The sequence below is a fragment of the Symphalangus syndactylus genome, chromosome 18 (assembly GCF_028878055.3).
Source record: "Symphalangus syndactylus isolate Jambi chromosome 18, NHGRI_mSymSyn1-v2.1_pri, whole genome shotgun sequence".
Lineage (NCBI taxonomy): Eukaryota > Metazoa > Chordata > Mammalia > Primates > Hylobatidae > Symphalangus > Symphalangus syndactylus.
The window spans coordinates 24772479-24797488 of NC_072440.2; the positions used below are offsets into that span (position 1 = coordinate 24772479).

At 46.6% G+C, this 25010-nt stretch overlaps 1 protein-coding gene across 4 annotated transcripts in view; it reads left to right on the forward strand.

The window, feature by feature from the left end:
- Positions 1–22021: 22021 nt before the first annotated feature.
- The window catches only part of SYT17 (synaptotagmin 17), a 95760-nt gene continuing 92771 nt past the window's right edge, over positions 22022–25010 (forward strand). The window contains exon 1 of one of the 4 annotated variants that reach the window (XM_055252883.2): positions 22022–22443. In XM_055252883.2, coding sequence (XP_055108858.2) covers positions 22429–22443 — 15 coding nt within the window. In that variant the 5' untranslated portion in view covers positions 22022–22428. The remainder of the gene's footprint in view (positions 22444–25010) is intronic. The other 3 variants (XM_055252887.2, XM_055252885.2, XM_055252886.2) reach the window with 3 other exon arrangements.

Here is a 25010-nt window from a genome sequence, read left to right on the forward strand (position 1 = left end):
GGACACAGGCAGGTGTTTTTAAATTGGTCATGCACAATGTACTCTTTTTCTTCTTCCCAGGCGGGATTTAAAGAAAAAGAGAATGGCCGGGCGCAGTGGCTCATGCCTGTAACCCCAGCACTTTGGGAGGCTGAGGCAGGCAGATCACCTGAGGTCAGGAGTTTTAGACTAGCCTGGCCAACAGGGTAAAAGCCTGTCTCTATCAAAAATACAAAAATGAGCCGGGCGTGGTAGCGCGTGCCTGTAATCCCAGCTACCTGGGAGACTGAGGCAGCAGAATCGCTGGAACCCGGGAGGTGGAGGCTGCAGTGAGCTGAGATTGCACCACTGCACTCCAGCCTGGATGACAGAGCGAGACTCTGTCTCAAAAAAAAAAAAAAAAAAAAAAAAAAATTAAATAAATAAAATAAAATAAAAATAAAGAGAAAAGGAAGTGGGCTAGTTTACAGAAACCCCAGTGGGTGAATGGGTGGGACAAGAAGAACTCAATTCATTATCTGGTCTAAGTAGTTATTATGCCAAGCTCTATAGTAGATGTTCAGAAAACAGAGTGGTGAAGAAAAGGACAGTCCTTGCCCTTGCAGGGCAGTGGCCTATGGGTGAAACAGACGAGTAACTAAATTACAGGCTAGCCTCGGCCAATGACTCTCATAACGTCATGTTCCCATGAACCACCTGGAATCTTTCTAAAATGCAGATTCTGATTCAGTCGATTTGGATCAGGGCCTGAGATTCTGCATTTCCAACAAGCTCCCAGGTGATGCTGATGGTCCAAGAACCATACTTTGGTTGGCAAGGGGCCAGGTATTAAAAGCATGGGCAGCCAGGTGGAGTGGTGCATGCCTGTAGTCCCAGCTACTCAGGAGGCTGAGGTGGGAGGATTGCTTGAGCTGGGGAGTTCGAGGCTGCAGTGAGCTACAATCACCCCACTACACTCCAGCCTGTTTCTAAAAAAAAAAAAAAAAAAAGGCTTAACGTGACTTGGGTTTGGCAGAGGCTCAGCTCTTTTTGCTCCTTCTGTTTCTTATTCATGCCTGCTGTCACATTGCTCTGGAAGGGACATGTGTAAGAATCTGTGTGGAACTATTCTGTTCAATTTGGTAGCCACAGGTGGCTAATCAACACTTGCAATGTGCCTAGTGCCACATGTTGAAATGATAATATGTTGCATATACTGGGTTAAAGAAATGTATAATAAAATAAAATATGCAATAAAGTATGTTATTAAAACTAATTTCACTGTTTCCTTTTATCACTTTTAAAAATGTGGCTACTAGAAAATTTTAAACTAACTATGTGGCTCACATTATGTTTTTATTGGCCATCACGGGTTTGGAACCTCACTCTGCTCCTGTCTGATCCCGCTGCTGGAGGCTGGGGTGGAGTCACTGGGAAGGGGACCTATGCTAGGGTATCCTCCCAGCGGGTGGAACAGCTAGGAGAGCATCCATGGAACAGAACCAATAGCTGCATTTGAAGAAGTGAGGAGATCAGTCACTATACCACCAGAAATTCATATAGATGCTGTGTAGCAGTTAGCTGCTGCTGTGTAAGAAACCAGCCCCAACTTAGTTGCCTAAAACAGCAACCAGACATTATGGTTCATGTGCCTATGGGTCAGTTGGACCATTTTGCTGATTTAAATCTGACTGGATTGATATTTGGGCCTCTTCACTGGCTTCTGGTTTCACTAGTCTCTGGTGGGGCTTAGAAATCAGTAATTATGTATTTATTATTATTTTAATTTTATTTCAATAGATTTTGGGGTACCAGTGGTTTTTGATTACATGGATGAATTCTACAGTGGTGAATTCTGAAATTTTAATGCACTCATCACCTGAGTAGTTTATATTGTGTCCACTATGTATTTACCCTACACCCCCAACTCTCTCCCTTTTGAGTATCCAAACCCCGTTACTGTGCTCTGTATGGCTTTGCATCCCATAGCTTAGCTCCCACTTATAAATGAGAACATACGTTCTCATTTATAACATTGGTTTTCCATTCCTGAGTTACTTTGCTTGGAAAAACGGCCTCTAGCTCCAACCAAGTTGCTGCAAAAGACGTTATTTTGTCCCTTTTTATGGCTGAGTAGTATTCCACGGTGTAGATATACCACATTTTCTTTATCCACTCATTGGTCAACAGGAATTTAGGTTGGTTTCATATCTTTCCAGTTATGAATTGGGCTGCAATAACCATATATGTTCATGTATCTTTTTCATATGACTTCTTTTCCTTTGCTAGATACCCAGTAGTGGGATTGCTGGACCGAATGGTAGATCTACTTCTAGTTCTTTAAGGAATCTCCATACTGTTTTCCATAGAGACTGTACTAATTTACATAGAATCAGTAATTTTTAAGAGCTCACTCAGGTGATTCTAAGGCAGCCAGGATGGAGAACCACTGATTCAGACCCTAGAGCAGTGGTTCTCAGTCTTGAGCACGCATCAGAATCCCTTGCAAGGCTTATTGAAACGTAGATTGCTGGGTTCCAGTCCCAGAGATTGTGACTCAGAAGGCTTGGTTTAGGTGCTAAGAATTTGCATCTTTTATAAGATCCCAGATGATGCTGATGCTACAGGTTTGGAGACCATAGTTTTGGGAACTACTGCACAGACAGAAGATAGTCATGAGGCAATGATAAAAGAAGATTTCTGTAAGATAATGGGGAAGCAAAGTGTCTACTGGGCAGGGAGGAGGAAAAAGAGAGAAGAAATGAGGTAAGAGATTAGATTCAAGAATGCTCACTCCCTATTTCCTGGAGGAGGTAGCAAGGACAAGTGTGTCGTAGAAATCTCCGGAGAGGTTTGGGGGATCTGAGAGAGTTGGGGGTGGTGTCCAGCTTTCCACGGCACAACCTAGAGAGAGGTTTAGTATGTGGCTCACACCTGTAATCCCAGCACCTTGGGAGGCTGAGGCAAGAGAACTGCTTGAGGCCAGGAGTTCAAGACCAGCCTGGGCAACAGAATGAGACCCCATCTCTACAATAAATAAATTAAAACAAAATTAGCTAGGTGTGGTGGTGTGCACCTGTGGTCCCAGCTACTTGGAAGGCTGAGATGGGAGGATGGCTTACACCAGGAGTTTGAGGCTGCAAAACTGTCTCTAAACAAATTTTATATTTGATATGGTTTCGCTCTGTGTCCCTACCCAAATCTCATCTTGAATTGTAATTCCCATGTGTCAAGGGAGGGACCTGTAGTCCCCACGTGTCAAGGGAGGGAGCCGATGGGATCATGGGGGCAGTTTCTCCCATGCTGTTCTTGTGATAGTGAGTTCGTTCTCATGAGATCTCATGGTTTTAAATGTGGTCGGAAATTCCTCCTTCACTCTTTTCTCTTCTGCCACCATGTGAAGGTCCTTGCTTCCCCTTCCCCTTCCACCATCATTGTAAGTTTCCTAAGGCCTCCCCAACCATGTTAGAACTGTGAGTCAATTAAACCTCTTTCCTTTATAAATTACCCAGTCTCCCGGGTATTTCTTTATAGCAGTGTATCAGTGAACTAATACAATATTTAAAAAGAAAAGAAAAAAAGTTGAGAGATTGCAGGTCTCAGAGTAATGTGCTTTGGCAGGGCACCACATTCAAGATGGTGTGGGAATGGTAGATTAACAGAGGGAAGACGTGGAGTGGAGATGAACTTAAGGACAGCCTTCTGGACCCTGGACCAGTGCTGAACTCCCCAACCCCAGGGGCTTACAACACTCCTCACATTCCAGACCCAGATGAGAAGAATTATGAAACAAAAAATCTTGCTCATTTTGCACAACTGAATCATAGGGGATAAGTGTCAGGTTTGCTATGGAGTGTTTCACAGTTGACTAAGTTGCACCAAAAGGTTTTGGTAAATTAAGATGATCTGTCTGAGACTAGAAAGGGTCTGTGCCTTACAAGGCTTGGGTTTGCAGAGGAGGGGTTGGTAGGAAGCTCAGATATACCTATAAGGATCCCAAGTAAGACCTGATAGGCAGTTAGGTGGGGGTAGACATGGCTTTCTCAAAGAAGCTGGCTGAACTGACAGCATTAGAGCCAACTTGCAATCAAGGGGACCAGCCCCATTTACTAACTACACAGTTACTCACTGCAGCATTTTCTTTGGAGGTGGGAATTGAGAGACAGGAAATGTCTCTCTGGGTCACTCCAGATCCAGTGGAAAGGCTTACAGTTATTGGCTGAACTTACTCCAACGTGAAGATTGAAGGGTATGCACTCGGGTGTTGGATGCTATTCTTTCTGAGACTGTGGTGGGGGATCCACTCTCCTCATCAGGGCAGTCTGGTGGTCAGGGAGGCAAAATGTGGTCCATCAGTGAAGACAGCCTAACCACAAAGAGTCACTGTTTTGTTTTGTTTTTTCCTCCAAGACGGAGTCTTGCTCTGGCGCCCAGGCTGGAGTGCAGTGGCGCCATCTCTGCTCACTGCAACCTCCGCCTCCTGGGTTCAAACGATTCTCCTGCCTCAGCCTCCGGAGTAGCTGGGATTACAGGTGCACGCACCATGCCCAGCTAATTTTTGTATTTTTAGTAGAGATGGGGTTTCACCATGTTGGCTAGGCTGGTCTCAAACTCCTGACCTCGTGATCCACCTGCCTCCCCTCCCAAAGTGCTGGGATTACAGGCGTGAGTCACCGCGCCCAGCCTTAAAAAAGTCACTGTTAACTCAGGGTATGACAGTCAGGAGACGCTTCCTCCTTCCGAAGGCCCGACACTTCTCTTTTAATTCAGCTCTCTCTTTATCATCCTTCCCCTTCTCGCGGTTTCCGTGCATTGTATACATGCCCTCTACCAGAGGGGTGAAGCCTACAAAGCCTTGAATGCCGGGCAATAGGAGCATGAAAGCTTCTTTCTTAAGTTTTGAGACAGGGTCTTGCTCTGTCATCCAGGCTGGAGTGCAGTGGCACAATCATAGTTCACTGCAGGCTTAACCTCCTGGGCTTAAGCAATTCTCCCTCTTCAGCCTCCCAAATAGCTGAGATTACAGATGACTGTGCCTGCCACCATGCCCAGCTTTTTTTTTTTCTTTCTTTCTTTCTTTTTTTTTGTAGAGACTTGGTCTCTCTATGTTGCCCAGAGCAGTCAAACTCCTAGCCTCAAGCAATCTTCCTGCCTTGGCCTCCTGAAGTCCTGGGATTATAGGCATGAGCCACTGTGCCTGGCCAGAGCTTGGAAACTTCTGAGCTGAGCACTGGCATGGCTTGTATTCTCCATATCACACACCCAGGGCAGTGCTGGCTCACATAAATTCATGCTCATTGCACCTTGTGGAATAAATGATCCAAGCAACGTTTGAGGAAGACCTGGGAAAGTTTCCTCTATTTTAGTGCACTCTCTTCTCCAGTGACCCAAAACGATTTCTGACCCATCCTGTCTCTGAAGGATGGCTTATGCTTCTTCATTTTTACTGATCTCCTGTTTGGTTTATTCACTAAGATTAGTGGCTTGAGCTTCATTGGTCTTAACTCTGAACCCACAGATATCTAGAACAATGGGGAATCGGTTAGGCTTTGACATTGAGCCCCATCAAAAATGCCTTGGTTGGCCTATCTTTGACATTTTTTCCATGATAACTTTCAAGGTTCATCAATTTTAACATAATCTGACTATTGCAAAAGGCATCAAAATGCAGCTTAAGATATAATGTCTTCATTTGCCCTGTGTTGAGTCTTCAGGGGTTAGAAATAGAATGATCAGGCCAGGAGAGGTGGATCACTCCTATAATCCCAGCACTTTGGGAGGCTGAGGTGAGAGGATCACTTGAGTTCAGGAGTTTGAGACCAGCCTGTGCAATATAGCAAAACCCTGTCTTGACAAAACAAAAACAAAAACAACAACAACAAAAAACCCCACCAGGTTTGGTGGCATGAACCTATAGTCCCAGCTACTTGGGAGGCTGAGGCAGGAGGATTGCTTGAGTCTGACAGGTTGAAGCTGTAGTGAGCTGTGACTGCACCACTGCACTCCAGCCTGAGTGACAGAGTGAGACCCTGTCTCAAAGAAAACCCCAAACTGAACAAACAAAATAAATAGAATGATCAAATGTTGTTTGGTGTAGCAGAAACCCTCTGTCAGATCTGGATTCAAATCCTACTCTGTCACTTACTAGCCGTCTGGCCTCATTTTTTTGTTTTTTGTTTTTTGTTTTTTTAATGGGAATAGTAGTTTTTTTCTGTCTCTGTGCCTGGCTTGCAGAGTTGGTGTAAGAATGGAAAGGCATACCTATATGCAAAAATCTTAAGGCAGTGTTTTGTCAAATAGTAAGGGTTCGATAGATGAAAATTGGTTTTGCTTTGTTTTATTTTGAGACAGGGTCTCACTCTGTTGCCCAGGCTGGAGTGCAGTGGCACGACCTTGGCTCACTGCAACCTCTGCCTCCTGGGCTCAAGCCATCCTCCCTCCTCAGCCTCCTGAGTAGCTGGGACTACAGTTGCATGCCACCACGCCCAGTGAATTTTTGTATTTTTTGGAGATGGGGTTTTGCCATGTTACCCAGGCTGGTCTCAAACTTCTGAGCTCAAGTGATCCACCCACCTCGGCCTCCCAAGGTGCTAGGACTACATGTGTGAGCCACCGTGCCCAGCAAAAATCGTTATTATTAAACACCATGAAGTGGTGGCAGCCCTTGTGATTGGGGCTCCATCCTGGATGCTACTCTCTCCATTACCTTCCACCCAAGTCCCACAAAGAATACTGGAGTTATTTCTGGGCAAGGATGAGAGTAAACACCGTGAAACACTTTAAGAATATACTATTTTTTTAAATTTAATTTTTAAGTTTTTGAGAGACAGAGTCTGACTCTGTTACCTAGGCTGGAGTACAGTGATGGCACCATAGCTCTCTGCAGCCTTCAACTCCCAGGCTCAAGCCATCCTTCTGCCTCAGCCCCCGAGTAGCTGGGACTGCGGATGCGCCCCACGATGCCCAGCTAAAGAATAAACTCTTAAACATGTGAATTTCTTTCTCTTCACAGAGTTCTCTAGCCTCAAAGATATTTGGATTTAAACTTGCAGAGGGAAGTGGCTGTCTTGATCTTTTGGTTTTTTTGTTTCCGATTTTAGTTCTCAATTCTGTGTAAGCCGGTGTGCTGTGGATGAAGAAAGAGGTAGTGCAGGAGTGACTCCGAGGAGAAGGGGAGAAGGTACTGTTGTCCCCTAGGTGGGACAAGGAGAAAGAAATTTATTTCATGAGGACAGGACTGGTGATGTGAGCATAGGACCTGGGCAATGGCGCAAGTCCAATGCTCAGAGGGATCCCCTACTTGGTTTGATGCATTGCTATGGTCATCTTGCAATCCCTAATAATTTTGAATTAGGGGTCTTGAATTTTCATCTTGCACAGAATCCTGCTAATTTTGTGTAGCCAGATCTGCACAAGCTTAAGTCTGAGAAGTGAAGGGAATTGGTGTTGAGCTGCCTACCATGTGGGTCATCCAGGGACCATCACCTTTGCAACACATGCCCTCCCAGCGTCCTCAACACGTGTATGTCCCCTTGAATGGAGACAGAAGACTTGGATGGGTACAAGGCTGACTTTAACCAGAGGTCTTGCTATAACCAGGGCACTGCCCCATGAGCATCTGTTAAACTGTCACTTACAATACCAACTGCCCTTATTCCCAGAGTATCTTGACCCATTATGATTTTTCTGCACATGGGAATAATATAAGTTACCTGATGTTTCTGTCTCATCATTTTACTTCCTTTTGTGAGAACTATCCATCTCTTGTTCTACATGTTTCTAGTCGGGCTACAAATCTTGGTGCACTACCCCTCCCCATAGGCATGGACACGTGACACAGGCTGGGCCAATTGCAGTGCTGCATCCTCCCTTGCACCTGCCATTGATCCAGGGTAGCACTTTGAGGGCTACCAAAGTTGAGATTACCTCCATCCTCCTTTGATTGCATTGAAATGGAAATTGCAGGTCACTACAAGACAGGCAAATCAGGGCATTTTACTCTTCCTCAATCCCCAGTAGTCACAATGCAAGACTTTGCTTTCACTATTCCTGTTTTCTATGTGAATGTGGCATTTGTCAGTTGCTTTGATGGGCAATGGTCCTTGGGGCTGGTACAGTTCACTCAGTGATGAGGTCAGACAACGATGGCTCTGCAAACATGACCAGAAAACCATTTCAAAAGTCAGAATGTTATGGCCCCTTTTATTGCCTTACACAGGGCAGAAATCAGGCCATTTAAAAGTATTCATTAATTTATTTATAAACTTCATTTATATTTTTGAGACACTGAAGGGACCTTTTACATTGATCTTTCATAGAAACATCTAAAAAGGAAGGAAACATAATTCTCAAAGACAATTTGACAGGGGATCCTTTCAACATAGAATTAAAAAAAAGTTTAGCAGGAGCTTTTCATTTTATTTTCTTTTTAAAAACAGCTTTGTTGACATATAATTTACATACCATAAAATTCACCCATTTTAAGTGCACAATTTAATGATCTACAGTGATTCACAAAGTCATGCAACCATCACCACAGTACAGTTTTAGAACGTTTCCATCACCACCGCTACCCCCCCAATCTTTTGTGCTGTCTACATTTATTCCCCATTTCCCATTCCCAGCCCTGGGAAACCACTAGTTTACCTTGTGTCTTTATAGATTTTCCTTTTCTGGATATTTCATATAAATGGAGCCATACAATATGTGCAGGTTTTCTTAATTTTTATTTTTTGAGGCGGGGGCAGCGGTGCAGCTGGCTTCTTTCACTTAGTATGATGTGTTTGAGGTAATCTAAGTTGTAGCATGCATTAGTAGTTCATTCCCTTTTATTGCAGAAAAGCGTTCCATTGTATGACTATCCCACATTTTGTTTATCCATTAGCCTATCAGTGGACTTCTGGATTGTTTCCACTTGTTGGCAATTATGAATAATGCTGTTGTGAACATTGGCATGTAAATCTTCATGCAGAGTGATGGCTCTTCAGACAATACTGAATTCTTCCTCACCTAGAGAAACAAGCTCTTCCTGCAATAGTACATAGGTAGGCCTCATTGGGCCTTATTTGAGAACAATGGATAAAGTGTTAAAACTCTCTGCTACTCTTGAGAAGGCAAAATTGTTATGGGGGTGTCAGAAGATCTCAGGCTTTACTTAGGACATTTTTCCATGTTTCTCTTAACAAAGAGGGACAAGACCCAAGTAGGGCCAATTGGGTTTTTTCTGGATAGATAAAGATGGATGTCTGGAAAAATCTCTTTTCTCATTGGGATTGCTGTGCTAAGAAACTGTAAAGCTGACATCCATTAGTGCAATTTGTCCACTTTTGTGGAAGGAGACTGTCAACAGAATTCATTCATTCATTGATTCATTCATTCATCTGACAATATTATTGGGTAGCTTCTACATGTTAGGCACTGTTCTAGATACTAGTGATTCAACTGTGGAAGAAATAAAACCCCTGTGCTCAAAGAGTTTACGTCTAGTTGAGGAAACATACCACAAAAAAATATAAAAAATATATTTTTGTATGATATGTCACATGGTGATATGTATTATGGAGAAAAATTAGGCAGAGCAGAAGAACTGGGAGCTCCTAGGCAAGAATAAAGGTTGCTATTTTAAAGAGAAAAGTCAAAGAAGATTGGACTGAGAAGGGCAAGTATTATTTAATGCTGTTTAACAAATTACCCTACATTTAGCTGCTAAAAGAACAGATATTTATTAACTTACAGTTTCTGTGGTCCAGGAGTTGGGCATAGCTTAGCTCGATCTACTTTAGGATCTCTCACAAGTCTTTAATCAAGATGCTGGCTGGGCTGTGTTCTTATCTGAAGGCTCAGTGAGGGAAGGATCAGCTTCCAAGCTCACGTGGTTGTTCACAGAATTTCAGTTCCTCTAGGTCTGTTGGACTGAGTGTCTCAGTTCCTAGCTAGACACCCTCATTTCTTTGCCATGTGGGTCTCTCCAACATGCCAACTTGCTTCCCCAAAGCCAGCAAGGAAGGGAATCTGCTGCCAAGACAGAAGTTACTGCCTTACGTAGCCTAATCACAGAAGTGACATCCATCACCTGTGATAGGTCCTGCCCACACTCAATGGGAGGAGATTACACAGGGGTGTTAATACCAGGAGGAAGATCATTGTGGGCCATCTTAGAAGCTGCCTGTCACAGAGATGAAGGAGTGAGCCATGGGGGATTTCAGAGGGGTGAGTGAAACAGGCAGAAAGTTCAAGTGCAGAGGCCCTGGGCTGGGAGCTTGCCTGGTGCTTGAGGAACAGCAAGGAGGCTGGTGTGGCTGGAATGGAATGAGGGGATGGTAGTAAAGATGAGAACAAAGAGGTAGATGATGGAGGGCCATGTTATGTGGAATCTTTTTGACTTTTACTTTAACTGAGTAAATTACTCAGTTAAAGTAAATTTACTGGAGGGGTTTGAGTAGAGGAATGACATGGTATGACTTAATGTTTCTACAGCCCATGTGGGCTGCTGGTTGAGAATACAGTATCAGGTAGGAGTCGGTGATGGAGAAAATGGAGAGTCCAGTCAGGAAGCTACTGAAATAATCCAGGGGAGAGATAATGGGACCTCAACATCTCTCATGGGACCTCATGGGAAATGATGATAAATTGTCAGATTCTGGATATATTTGGAATGTAAAGAGAACAAGATTTAACAGGGCTTTTCTGATTGGGTGTAGGGTACAAGAGAATCTATATCTATATTTTTATATCTATATCTCAAGGATGGCTCCAAGGGTTCTGACTTGAGTAACTTGGAGAGGGAAGACAGTGGAAGAAGCAGGTTTAGGGGATTAAGGGGCAGGTCAGAAATTTGGTCTTGGAATACAAAACTTGTTATGCTTCTTAGACAGGGGTTGGATTTTTTTTTTTTCTGTAAAGGGCCAGATAGCAAATATTTTGGGCTTTGCAAGCCATACAGTCTCTGTCACAACAACTCAACCCTGCCACTGCTGCATGAAAACTCCTGTAGAAAATGTGTGTTCCAATAAAACAGTATTTACAAAGACAGGTGAGAAACTGTGTTTAACCATAATTTGAAAACCCCTTTCTTAAACATGCAGTTGGAGAAGAAGCGGCAGGTTATATATGGTGTCTTGGAGTTCAGAGAAGGCATCTGGGCTGGGAACACATTTTGGAGATTTGTGTAGATAGGCCTAAGGAAAAATGAGAAGTGGAGAGGCAGAGAACCAGCTTCATGATTTGAGCTCCTGAGTCCAGATCTATCAGAAACTCAGGTACACCAGCAAATCATGTAGATTCTAGCTGGGCAGCTACATGCTCAGCCATAACCCTATTTCCATAGGAAAAAGGAAGATGGACTTTGGTGGGTACCTTGCATTTTCTGCTAGATAACAAGGCTCTAAAAGGCAGGCAGTTGGTCAAGGCAGAAGGAGAGAAAGAGAGGACACCTTGTTGATGTTGGTGTTGGCATGACTGATGGGTGCCCTCAATCATGATAGGCCCCAGACCATCACATGAGACCTGATCATTAAGAGGAAGGGGAACTATATGGCAGAGTGGGTACCACATGCCAGACACTATGCCAGGAGCTTCCAACTCCTTCATTTCACCTGCACCTCCAACCGGCTGGGATGTCATACCTCCCAGGAAAGCAGATTACATGCCCATTTACTGATGAAGAAACCAAGCCTCAGAAAACTGGTGAGCAACATAGTCCCTATTTGAACTGAGGTCTCTGTGACTCTACATTCTTTCAACTGTGTCCCACCTGCCTTGGGACAGGGTCTATCTGCCTTCTGGTCCTTTTCATGCTCCCTATGGAAGTGGGTTGAGCCCTCACATGTGTGCAGGGATAAATGCATCTATTCTAGGTCCTTGCTACTTAATCTATGGTCTGTGGACTAGCAGCATCAGCATCACATAGAGCTTGTAAGCAATGCAGAAACTCCCAGCAATCCCATTGCTGGGTATATACCCAAAGGAAAATAAATCATTCTACCGAAAAGGCACTCGTATCTTCATGGCAGCGTTATTTACAGTAGCAAAGACAGGGAATCAACCTAAGTGTCCACCAGTGGTGGATTGAAAAAGAAAATTTGGTAAATATACACCACGGAATACTATGCAGCCACAAAAAGAATAAAATAACATCCTCTGCAGCAATAGGGATGCAGCTGGGGGCCATTATCCTAAGTGAATTAATGCAGAAACAGAAAACCAAACACAGAATGTTCTTACTTATAAGTGGGAGCTAAATACTGGGTACACATGGACATAAATACGGGAATAATAAGCACTGGAGGCCCCAAAAGGGAGGAGAAGGAAGGGGGGCAATGGTTGAAAAACAACCTATTGGGTACTGTGTTCACTATCTGGGCAACGGGATCATTATAAGCCCAGACCTCAGCATCATACAATATACCTATGTAACAAAACTGCACATGTACACTCGAACCTAAATTTAAAAAAAAAAAATAGCTTTTAAAAATGCAGAATCCCAGGCCATGATCCTGACTTATTGACTCTTTCAGAAGATTCCCTGAGTGAAATGCACAGTAAATTTGAAAGCTTCATGGTTCTCACACTTCAGCCAGCATTAGAATCACCTGGAGGATTTCTTGGCCCCTAGAGGCTCTGATTCAGTCTGTATAGGAAGGACCTGGGATTCTGCATTTCTGGCAAGGTCCCAGGTGATGCTGATGCTGCTGGTCCAGGGACCATGCTTTGAGAACCACCGGTCTACAGTGCGCCAGGTGCCAGGGATCTGGGCTGAGCAAGACAAAATCCCTGTCTCAAAGTTGCTCACAGCCTCACACTCTCCTCCCTGCCTCTAAAGGAAACACCACATCAGATCCAACGCTTCCTCCCTTTTCATAAGTCCCAGGAAAGCAGATTTCACATGCCGCCTCTTATAACCACATCAGTGCTACCAATGTTTATGCCTACCCTGAAGCTCTCTTTGATTTCTGCAGGTAAATCCTACCTCTGTTCTTCCTAGCCGTGGCAGAGAGAGGGAACAGGTGGTCACCAGCTTCCTGCTAATAACCCTTCATATGTTTGCAGCCCATTATTAAATTGCCCTCACATTTTCCTTCTTGAAGATTACATAATTAGCTACCCTTTTCTGAATCATGGGGTGGAGAGGGTTTGGCTGACTGTAGCTACCAGCCTCAGACGGGAACATCTGTAGTGGAAATTCTTGAACCAGTCTGGAGGCTGGAGGTAGGATGGCACGGGGGCTTCAGGGGGTTTCAAAGGCGAGACCATCAGACTCCTTCCCCTAAGCAAGATCCTTAGGAGTGACATCAGCAGACAGCATGCAAGATGAAGAGATGTCTCGTAGGAGGCAGGGACCGGCTGGAGGTCAAGCATGACGGGTGAGTCAAACATCTTCAGGGCTTTATGGGCACCGTTAGGCCCATCCTCCCGCTCTGTGCAATCTCCCACCCTGACCTGTTTTAGCCAATGGAACATCCTTTGGGGTAGGGGTTGGGGGTGCAGCCTGGCTGGTGGTGGGCATCGTCCTAGGTAAGAAGTGTGTGAACATCACCAAAATAATGGCCCAGCATGCTAAGGTCAAGGTCAAAGTTTAGACCACCTGCATCAGCATCTCTAGGGAAGCTCGTTAGGAAATGCAAATCCCCAAACCTCACTTCTAAATCTACTGCATCACAATCTCTGGGTGAGGAGTCTGAAAATAAGGAGTTTCAGGATACAGCACAGCTCCCTACTTTCTGTGCACAGTCAAGTTTGATGAATGGCTGTCCTCCTGTCTGATGTGTTGTTCTGTCTTCTCAACTTTTCTTTCTTGTTTTTTTTTTTTTTTTGACATGGTCTCACTCTGTTACCCAAGCTGGAGTGCAGTGGCTCCATCTTGGCTCACTGAAGCCTCAACCTCCCAGGCTCAAGTAATCCTCCCACCTCAGCCTCCCAAGTTGCTGGGAAAACAGGTGCACACCACCACACCTGGCTAATTTTGTATTTTTTGTGGAGACAGAATTTCATTATGTTGCCCAGGCTGGTCTTGAACTTCTAGGCTCAAGTGATCTATCTGCCTCAGCCTCCCAAAGTGCTGGGATTACAGGTGTGAGCCATGAACAAAAAAAGAAAATTGTTCAGAGTAAATAAAGCACCTAGTACAATGATTTGTAATAATATAACCTGTCTGTGTGATGTGTTTATATTTTGAAAATAAAAATAGTACTAGCTAGCATTTATTGAGTAAATAAATGGTGGCAGGTGCTGTGCTAAGGGATAAATCTAGATTGGCCCACTCAATCCTTACTTCCACTAAACGGTGGCTGTTAGTATCCTGTTCACTGAGGAGGAAGCTGAGCCACACAGAGAAGCATGTCCAAGGTCACATAGCTAGTAAGTGGCAGGCTGACTCCAAAGTCCGGGATTTTAACTTCCATGTTATCCCTTCTTCCTCCCTAACATGATCTTCTCCTCCAACTATAAAATAAAAACAGAGAGGGCCAGATATATCGGCTCATGCCTGTAATCCCAACACTTTGGGAGACCGAGGCAGGAGAATCGCTTGAGCCCAGAAGTTCGAGGCCAACCTAGGCAACATAGCAAGACCTCATCTCTGCAAAAAAATGTAAAAACTAGCCAGGCATGCTGGCGTGTGCTTGTAGTCTGAACTACTTGAAAGACTGATATGGGAGGATCACTTGAGCCCTGGAGATCAAAGGCTACAGTGAGTTGTGACTGTACCACTGCACTCCAGCCTGGGTGACAGAGTGAGACCCTGTCTTAAAAAGAAAAGAAAATGAAAAGAAATAAAAATAAACTTATGCTTTTAAGCAGAAGAAATAGAGAACTACTACTTGTGAACTACATGTCAGTGTTTCAAGTATATTTTTCTCTTTTGCTTTATCTCTCACCAGCCTGGTAGGGGAGTATACCCATTCTGCAGATGAGGAAAACTGAGGCTCACAGAGGCGAAGTGACTTACTTGAGGTCACACAGCTATCACGTAAGCAAGGCTGGACTAGAAGTCGGATCTCTCTCTTTTTTTTTTTTTTTTTTTTTGAGACGGAGTCTTGCTCTGTCACCAGGCTAGAGTGCAGTGGCACGATCTGGGTTCACTGTAACCTCCGCCTCCCCGGTTCAAGTGCTTCCCCTGCCTCAGCCTCCTGAGTAGCTGGGACTACAGGTGCGCACCACCACACCTGGCTAATTTTTTGTATTTTGGTAGAGACGGGGTTTCACCACATTGGCCAGGATGGTCTCAATCTCCTAACCTCATGATCTGCCCACCTCGGCCTCCCAAAGTGCTGGGATTACAGGCATGAGCCACCGCGCCTGGCCCAAGTCAGATCTCTTGCTATCACACCACACAGCCCATGGGGAGGATGGAGATGAAAGGAGTCTGACTTCCATGTGGGGTTACTTGGTTATGTCTGCTCTTGGGATCATAGTTAACAAGAGGCTGCCATTCCTATTTCAGACTAAGCTATTTAATTAGCCTGGGGCCTTCTTACTTCCCTGGCATTCAAAAACACTGCCCAGGGTTACAGGTATAGCTAAAATAGGATCTGAATAGCATGTTTGGGAAGCTGTATAATTAAAACTGACTTAGGAAACAAGTGCCATCAGCCTGTATGGCAGAAATAGAAAGTCACCTAACCAGAATCTGTGTTGTTCGTATGGATACGAGGGGCTGCTTTTGCAGTTCTGGTGCTTTTTAATTATAATAGGTATTTTCAGGACCGTAGTTTGCTTTGGCACCTCTAACTACCTATCTAAGGATCCTGAAGAGAAGACCATTATTATGTGCTTGTGTCTGCCATCCAGGGCTGGGTGGGTGAGTGTTCAAGGGAAGAAGGTGAAAGGCATGGTTCCTTTTAGAAGTTGGAGATAAAAATGAGCCCCTGGATGCCTTCAGGAAGTGACTGAAGACTCATTCCCTGCTCATCAGCTCTGAATGTCGTTCTGTGTTAAGAGGGGTTGAATTCCAAAACCATCTAATCTTCCCATTGCACATCTCCGCCTGAGTGTTCCAATGCGACCTCGTCGTGGCCATGATTTTTGTTTTTTTGTTTTTTGTTTTTGTCTCCCAGCAGCTGTTCTTAGAAAACCAACTCCTCCCCTCTCTGCAGCCCTTGTGGGATCACAGCTCATGGTGCTCACACATCCCTGTCCACCTGGTCACTTGATCCAGGCCGACTGAAGCAGAGTACAGGGTCCTCTGGACAATAGTAGGCATGAGACCTAAGTAGGGCCCGAAGTTTTCCATTAGATTTGGTATAAAAATCTCTTCTTGCCGGGCACAGTGATTCATGCCTGTAATCCCAGTGCTTTGGGAGGCTAAGGTGGGAGGATTGCTTGAGGCCAGGAGTTTGAGACCAGCCTCAGCAACATAGCGAGACTCCATGACTACAAAATAAAAATCTTAAATTAGCCAGGTGTGGTGGCATGCACCTATAATCCCAGCTACCTGGTAGGCTGAGGCGGGAGGATTGCCTGAGCCCAGGAGTTGGAGGTGGCAGTGAGCCATGATTGCATCACCGCACTCTAGCCTGGGCAGCAGAGTGAGACTCTGTCTCAAAAAAAAAAAAAAAAAAAAAAAAGGAGTCTCTGGGAAGATCACCTGAGGTCAGGGGTTTGAAACCAGCCTGCCCAACATGGTGAAACCTCATCTGTACTGAAAATACAAAAATTAGCCAGGCATGGTGGCACAAGCATGTAATCCCAGCTACTTGGGGGGTGAAGGCAGGAGAATTGCTTGAACCTGGGAGGTGGAGGTTGCAGTGAGCTGAGATCATGCACTGAGATCACTGCACTCCAGCCTGGGCAACAGAGCAAGACTCTATCTCAAAAAAAAAAAAAAGTTTTTTCTTTTTGGAGCATAAACTGTAAGAATATAAACTTAAGATCACTAGTGGCCATTTTCCTGCCATGTAAAGCAAACTTACTCTAGGAAGAAAAAAAACCCCTGATTTTCAGAGAGACGCTGTAAAGAGGTAGGATATATATATATAGAGAGTGAGCGCTTATGACTTCAGTTGCATCCCTGTTTCCAGCCATGCCCGCAGGATTTGCTCTTGGACTTTTCAGTTAATGAGCCCATAAATTCTTTTCTGCCCAAGTTGGATTGAATTGGACTTCTTCCAGGAACCCTAGATAATACATACCTGAGACTCAACATATCCAGACACAAACCCCTCCTCCTCCTGCAGCACACCTGCATCTCTCTAGCCTTCCTTGCCTTCCATGACCTCATCACCTCTCACTCTGGCACTGCCATTGGCTCACTGACATTATCTTGGTTCAGACTCACATTACTTCTCACCTAGGTTGTTGCAACCATCTCCTCACTGGCCTCCTTGCCTCCAGGCTTGTCTGCTCCATGTCCAAAGACAGCCAGGTAGACAGACAGACAGACATGCACACAGCCCTGCCAAAATCTTTCTGATCACAGTCCTCTCTGCTTTTCCATGGGGTAAATTAGGAGGCCACCTGACATCTGGCATCTGCTACCTGTGGAGCCACACCTGGCACCCGCCTCTCCCCAGTTCCCATTCTCAACTCTAAGCTAATGCAGAGGCTACCTTCAGGGCTTTCTTACTACTTTCTGTGTCATAAAACCCTGAGCAGTCCATCAAAGCCTATAGAGCCCTCTCGGAATAATGTTTTTAGAATCATAGAATAGAATACATAGATTGATAATGAAATTATAATGAAGACTGATATACAGTTATCAAAATATTTAAACAAATTTAAATATGGTCATGTCTTTGCTTCTTTGTTAACACATTAAATAGATGATTTAGAGGTGGGCCTAATAACTATTTGTAATTTTCAAGCAGTAAAGAACATAAATGAAATTTCAAGTCATTTGCAACAACTGCAAGTGTAATGAGATAGACTACACATGATCTTTGTTGGTGACAAAGTCCTGAGTAAGTGCTAAGCTTGTTTTGGTTGGTTGCCTGCATTCATAATGGAAGGAAACACTAAATTTCAGAAGGAGGTTGGTGACAATGGCGAGGTAACTTTTTTTCTTTCTAAGTTCATGGACCTTCCAAATAAGCACCACTCCTCATCTTTGGTTCTTTGGAACTCAGCTTAATGTCAGCCCCTCTGGGAAACCTTCTGTGATCCTTCATCACACTAGGTTGGCGCACCTCACCTGTAACCCCACAGTCCCCTGAGCCTCCCTTTATCACACCACAGGTCACATATAATTCCATGCATTTGTCTACCTCCTAGATTGGGGCCTTCTTCATTGAGATCTGTAAAGGCGCCAGTTTTGCAGGCACAGCCTTGATCTGAGTCCAAGTTACATTGGAAAGCTGGACTTCAGGTCCCCGTGAAAGGCAGGAGAGGCTTGCAAAACAGTGGGATCCTGGAACTCATCTGACACTCCCCTGATGAAGGACTTAAACCGGTTTCTCGTCCATTCTTTCATCTGACGATGGTGCAGCCATGATGAGTTGAGCTTTTATTGCTAACCAGATCTGCATTTTTATCCTGTCCCTGTCTCTTGTCACCTGTTTATCTTGGGCAACTCACTTTGCTTCTCATCTCAGGACTTCAGTTTCCTCACCCATAAACTGGGGACGATGACAGTACCCACCTTGTAAGGCTCCGGTAGGGATGAAACAAAAACGAATGTGAAGGGCTTAGCACTCAATCATAATAACCAGTTGGCTGAGAGTTGAAAGGGTCCATGTTAGCTGTTGTTGCAACCCATTTGCTCATTCAACAAGCATTTATCAAACACCTATTTTGCCAGGTGCTTTGCATACATTTAAAGCATTTCATAATACCAGAGGCAAGTTCTATTATCCACATTTTAAATAACCTCTTCTTTTGCTTGAGAGGTGCTTAGTATTCTTGGACAGTTTCAGGTCATAAGGGATTAAGGTACCAAAATATTCTGGGGACGGGGTCATCCTCCTCCTCCAAGATCAGGCATTATTAGGCAACATGGTGCAGGGGCTAGGGAAAGGATTCAGGTCTGGGTTTGAATCCCAGCTCCTGGAAGCCATACACACCCTGCAGGGCAGACACATCTGACGGCAATAATTGAACTTAGCTTACCCTGTGAATGACCCTATGGTCTAAGAAGAATGTGTATTCACAGTTCAGAGCTAAGGAATCCGGGAGTGGCCAACCTGGAGATTCACTCCTTATCTATGAAGGATGTCTGGGTCCCCTGCCTATCACTTGGAATGCAGGCTGTACAGGCAATTGAGGCCCTTGGTTTTGGGTTAAAGAGCCAAAACCCTTGGTTAAAGAGCCAAAAGGAAGTTCCTTAGATAGAAGGTGCTAAGCGAAAATGTTACATAAACTGCGTGCTTTTTATATAAACATGCTTTTTATATAAAGAATCGAGGCCCTTTGTTTTGGGTTAAAGGGCTAAAGGGAAGTTGCTAGGTGGAGGGTGCTAAGTGAAAATGCTACATAATCTGCATCCTTTTATATAAACAATAGAGGTTCTCCTGTCCAGCCAGCTGCCACTGGATTGTCCCTGTATGTAAGTTCCCCCAATAAACCCTATGTCTCGTTCATTGTCTCTAGGTCTCTTTTTTGGCCTCCTGGACATGGTACCATTCCTATAGGAGTTAACAGTGGTCTGGCATGATACACCTCGGGCAAATGACTTTTTTTTTTTTTTGAGATGGAGTCTTACTCTGTCATGCAGGCTGGAGTGCAATGGTGTGATCTCAGCTCACCATAGCCTCAATCTCTTGGGCTCAAGCGGTTCTCCAGCCTCAGCCTCCCAAGTAGCTGGGACTACAGGTGTGAGCCACCAATGCCGGGCTAATTTTTGTATTTTGTAAAGAAACTTTTTGTAGGGTTTCACCATGTTGCCAGGCTGGTCTTGAACTCCTGGCCTCAAGTGATCCACTCACTTTGGCCTCCCAAAGTGCTGGGATTACAGGCATGAGCCACCATGCCTGGCCAACTTCACCTCTTTATGCCTCTTTTTTTCTCACCTAAAGAGTGGGATAGTACTAGTGCCTACCTCATGGTAATCAGAGAATTAAAAGATCGAAATTTGTGTAAAGGGCTGAAAACAGTGCCTGGCACACAGACCTCAAACAGGGTTAACTTTTTTTTTTTGAGATGGTATCTCATTCTGTCACCCAGGCTGGAATGCAGTGGCATGATCTCAGCTCACTGCAACCTCCACCTCCCAGGTTCAAGCAATTCTTCTAGCCTCAGCCTCCTGAGTAGTTGGGATTACAGGCACCTGCCACCATGCCTGGCTAATTTTTGTATTTTTAGTAGAGACGGAGTTTCGCCACGTTGGCCAGGCTGGTCTCGAACTTCTGACCTCAGGTCAAAAAGGGTTAACTATTTTTACTTATGGGAACACCTAGCAAATTCCTCAAACTCCCTCAAGTGCCCCCAAGGAGCACCCGTCCCAATAGGCATTCTCCTCTGTGAGGCCTACTCCCCACCTGGCATGCCTTGCCATCAGTGCTGGAGAAAGATTGTGGATAAATACCACAAAGTGGTTAGGAGTGGCCACTTTGGGTTCACTGCTGGACTTGTGGGTTCAAAGGTCAGTGCCCCGGGCTACCAGCTGTCAGGCCTTCGTAGAGGCTTTACCTGTCTGGACTCCAGTCCCTCATAAATTGGAGATAATCATAGCACCTCCCTCAGGAGGCAGAGTGAATAAGGGCAACAAAAACAATTACTGAGTGCCTACTCTGGCTGGACAGGCTGCTAGCTGATAGAAGTGATCAAGGCACTGCAGGCTGAAATGAAATAATGCTTGTGAAGTGTTGAGGCTTCTATGCCTGCAGAATCATAAGCACTCAATATGTGTTATGTGCTATATGCTACAAACTAAATATATCATACTAAAAAATGTATAGGTCTGCTAGATTTTTAGACAAAAAATATATGCATCTGAATATCCATCTTTTGTTTGTTACTCCCATATTCATTTTCTCATTTATTCCCACAAATCAGCCCTGGAGGATAGGCAGGGCGGAGATTTTCTCCTGTTTTTACTGAGGAAAAAGAGGCACTGGGAGGTTAAAATTAAAAGGCTGATAAGCTGGTGCTCAGCAGCAGGAGATGACTGGGCATATTAAAAAGAAATCCAGCCTGGCGCAGTGGCTCACGCCCGTAATCCCAGCACTTTGGGAGGCCGAGGCAGGCAGATCACTTGAGGCCAGGAGTTCGAGACCAGCCTGGCCCACATGGTGAATCCCTTTCTCTACTAAAAATACAAAAATTAGTGGGCGTGGTGGCATGCGCCTTTAGTCCCAGCTACTCGGGAGGCTGAGGCACTAGAATCCCTTGAACCTGGGAGGCGGAGGTTGCAGTGAGCCAAGATTACCGCACTGCACTCCAGCCTGGGTGACAGAGTGACTATCTGTGTCAAAAATACAATACTATAAAATAAAATAAAATAATAAAATAAAATAAAACAAAATAAAATAAAATAAAAAAGAAATCCAGCGGAGGGCAATGTTCCACCTCGAATCTCTGAGTGGAGAGCCAGAGGCCTTGGGCTGGGAGGTTTGACGGAGGCCTGTGGGTCCAGGGCGCCCCAGCCACGAGGACAGGCAGGAGGGCGGCGGTGGACACGCCCCGGGGCGCACGCTCGCTGGCGGCCGCCTGCCGGTGGGCAGAGGAGCGCACGAGGCCGGACACGACGCTGGGTGGCGCTGCCGGGCCGCCCCGCGCTAGACCTGTTGCGTCCAGGGAGCAACTCCGGCAGGTTTAGGGTAAAGGGGCGCTCAGCTCCCTCCGCGCGCCCCCTGCAGCCCTGGACGCAGCACCTCCGTTTGGGACGCCCTACGCCCACCTTAACTTGAGGCTCCCATCCAAGCAGCCTCTGCAAGCCTCACCGCAACCGTACTAGGCGCGTCGGGTGGGGCGCGAATAAAGTTTTTCCAACCCAGTTTGGGGAGAGGGCTGGATGGGAAGGACCCTCCCTGCTGCAGACTTCATGGCAGGATGCCCTGTGTCCCCTCGGCTCCACGGCTGCCCCGGGGGCGCTGCTTTCGGTAGGTGCCAGCCCCCGTGCCAGCAGGATGGGCTGACCTGTGTACCGCCCCCTCCCACCCCCTTCCCCATCCCCATCCCATCCCCCGCCTCCCGCGCGCTCGGGCCCCAGCGTCTCCGGCCCCGCCTGCGCTGGGGTCGCTGCAGTCCCCGCAGCTGACCCGGGCTCCTTGCCCAGGCGCCCCGGCCTTATTCCAGCCTGGGGAGCGCCTCGGGGGGGAGCACGGGACAGCGAGGGAGGCCGAGGCGGGGGCCCTGGGCGCCGAATCTCTCCGAACCGGGGAGGCGGCCCCGATTCCGAGAGCCGGAACGCAGGGAAAGGCAAGGACGGGGCGGCCGGCGGAGGGGCGGGCGCCGCTCATCAGCCACGCCAGTCACGTCTGGGGCCACCGGCTGCCTTTTTCTTCCTTTCCCCCTTTGCTTTCTTCCCCCTCCGCTGTTGGCGAGGGCAAAGTGGCCGTGGCGGCGCCATGCCCGGGCCGGAGTGAGTGCGCGCGGGCGAAAATGGCGTACATCCAGGTAGGGCTGAGGCTGGGGGCAAGGTCCAGGGTGCGGGTAGGGGGTGCCGCGCCCCCTCCGGCTGGGAGCGCGGGGAAGAGAGGGCCCACGGCTAGGCTCCCACAAACTTGCTTCGAGAAAAAGGGTGCCCGTGCGCGGGCAACCTGTGCAGCAACAGGGGTGCGCCCCAGGAGGAGAGACTGGGGACCCCCAAACCCCGGGATGGAGGGTCCTATGTGTACTCTGCAACGCGCGCCCTTGCCTCTTGGGGAGGGAATGGGGGGTGGGGCGGACTTTTCTTCTCCCCTGCCCCCTCCCTCTCCTTGGCACCCCACCCCAGGGGAGGGGCCGTGGGGAGGGCGGCCCGGGGCGCGCCAGCCGCCCGGCCCGCCAGCTGCCGTTGCCGTGGTGACGGCTCCGGCTAATTGGCCGGCGGAGCGAGCCTGAGGCAGCTGTTCCGACCAGGAGGGACAAGGACGTCGTCTCTCCTGGGCACTGGGTGCTGAGGGGTGGGGGACACCCGGAGGCCAGAGGTGCGCTGGTGAAGAGAAGGGAGCCTGTTACTTTACTCCGCTGCACTGGGGTCTGGGAGATGTGGACCCTCTTCACCTTGAAGAAACGTCCCCCAAGAATCCTTGGGCTGAAATAATTCTGAAATAATTTCTAAGCAGCCTTTTTTTGGGGGAGGGGGCGGAGGCGTGGGCCGGGCTTCTTGATGAAAAGACCTTTCTCCTCTGCAAGAAGGGAAGTGACTGCAGGTCAGCGCCAAGGTCAAGCAGGCAGACCCGCAGTGAGACCCGTTGAGCTGCTGCTTCTGGTGCTGGCGCCTCTGAGCTGGGCAGAGAAGCTTACAGACTCCCACGTCCAGGGTGCATCTTGGCTCACATCTTGTCCCCTCAGCCACAGCTAGGGGTGCTGCTGGTCCTCCCATTCCCCTCTGGCTCACATATCCCCTCATCGTGTCCTCACATGCTTCAGCTTGCCGGGAACTCTGTGCTGTGTCACCTGGCGGAGCCTCTTCCATTCGTCTCCTGCCTTAGATTCCCTGGATTGGCTTCCCTTTCGTGGAATCGCCAGTTTCTCTTTTCAAGTTCAATGAAGGTCACATTACTGTCTACCCACTGTGTGCTGAATGTTGTCCAGGGACTATTCAATAGTTGCCCAACAAACACTTGGGCGACCGCCTACTAAGTGCTGGCACTGGGGATACAGTGATGAAAACAGCACAGTTCTGCCCCTCTGAGTGCACAGTTTAGTGAGAAATGAACATGATTACCGGCTCCTGGGGTTCTTAATGGCCGCCTTCAGCACAGAGAAATTAAGTGACTTGCCCAAGGCCACACAGCTGCTTAGGGGTCAAGGTGGGATCTCAAGGGGGGACTGTGGTAGATATGTTAAGCATCTCATATGACAATGACCCAGAGATCTTGGTTTTCCTTCTAGAACAAGGTGTTAAACTTTTTTGTCCTGTCAAGTGCGAGATACTATTTTTTTTCTCTTGGAGGCTCACATGGTCTCTGTCACAACTATTCCACTCTGACTATAGCAGCAAAACTGCTATAGACAGTAGTAAATGAGTGGGCGTGGCTGTGTTCCAATAAAACTTTATTTGCAGGCACCACAATTTGAATTTTGTATACTTTGCACGAGTCAAGAGGCATTCATCTTTTTTTTTTTTCAACCTTTTAAAAACGTACAAATTATTCTTAGCTCAAGGGCTGTAGCAAAACAGGCTGCGGGGGCTGGTTTTGATCTGCCAGCCTTAGTTTGCCCACCTCTGTTTAGAATGCATGGGTTGTCTTTCTTCCTCTTTCTTTCCGGTGTGCATTGGTTCTCCTCCATCGGTGTCAAACACGTAAGCCCAGGAGACCCAATGCCGGAAGGACTCAGCATGCCTGGGAACGTCAGGGCACCCTGTTCCATCTTCTTTGGTTTCTCTCTGCTCCTTGACACTCATCTTGCAGTTGGGCTTTGAGAAAGCTGGGGAGGCTGGTTTTCAGCAGGGCCATGAGGTGGCCTTGTCTCTGTTCGCTTTGGTTTCATAAATGGCCTCTTTTGACCACCACATGTCTAGGAAATGCTTCCCTATATTCAGAAAATGGTCATGAATTATTATGAAAAAGTATCACTTTATCCTAAACATTCGAAAGCACTTTTTCATGTAAGCCCTATGAGGGTATAATATTTTGCTGTTTTGTGCCCTGCTGTACCTGCCAGGACAATACCCAGTGCCTACTGGGTTCCACTAGGTCTTGACAGTCACCTAATTCTCATCACAGAAAGGGTGCATTTGATTTTTCAGCTGGACCGCATGCAAGTGTTTGCATAGGCAGTGTCCTGTGCCACCTCAACAGCACACCTTTGAGGTATAGAGTAGCCTTTCCACTAAAGAAGAGGTAACCGAGGCTCAGAGAGGCCCCCTGACTTGCCCAAGTCACACGATCAGTCAATGGTGAGACTAGGACTCTAGTACTTCCTGGCTTAGCTTGTTGCATGGCCCCTCAGCACCTTTGGGTCTTGTTCTGTGTATGGTTTGAGTTTTGGCTTTAGAGATTTTTTGATAAGTGCCTTTGACCATTTCCCAAGCT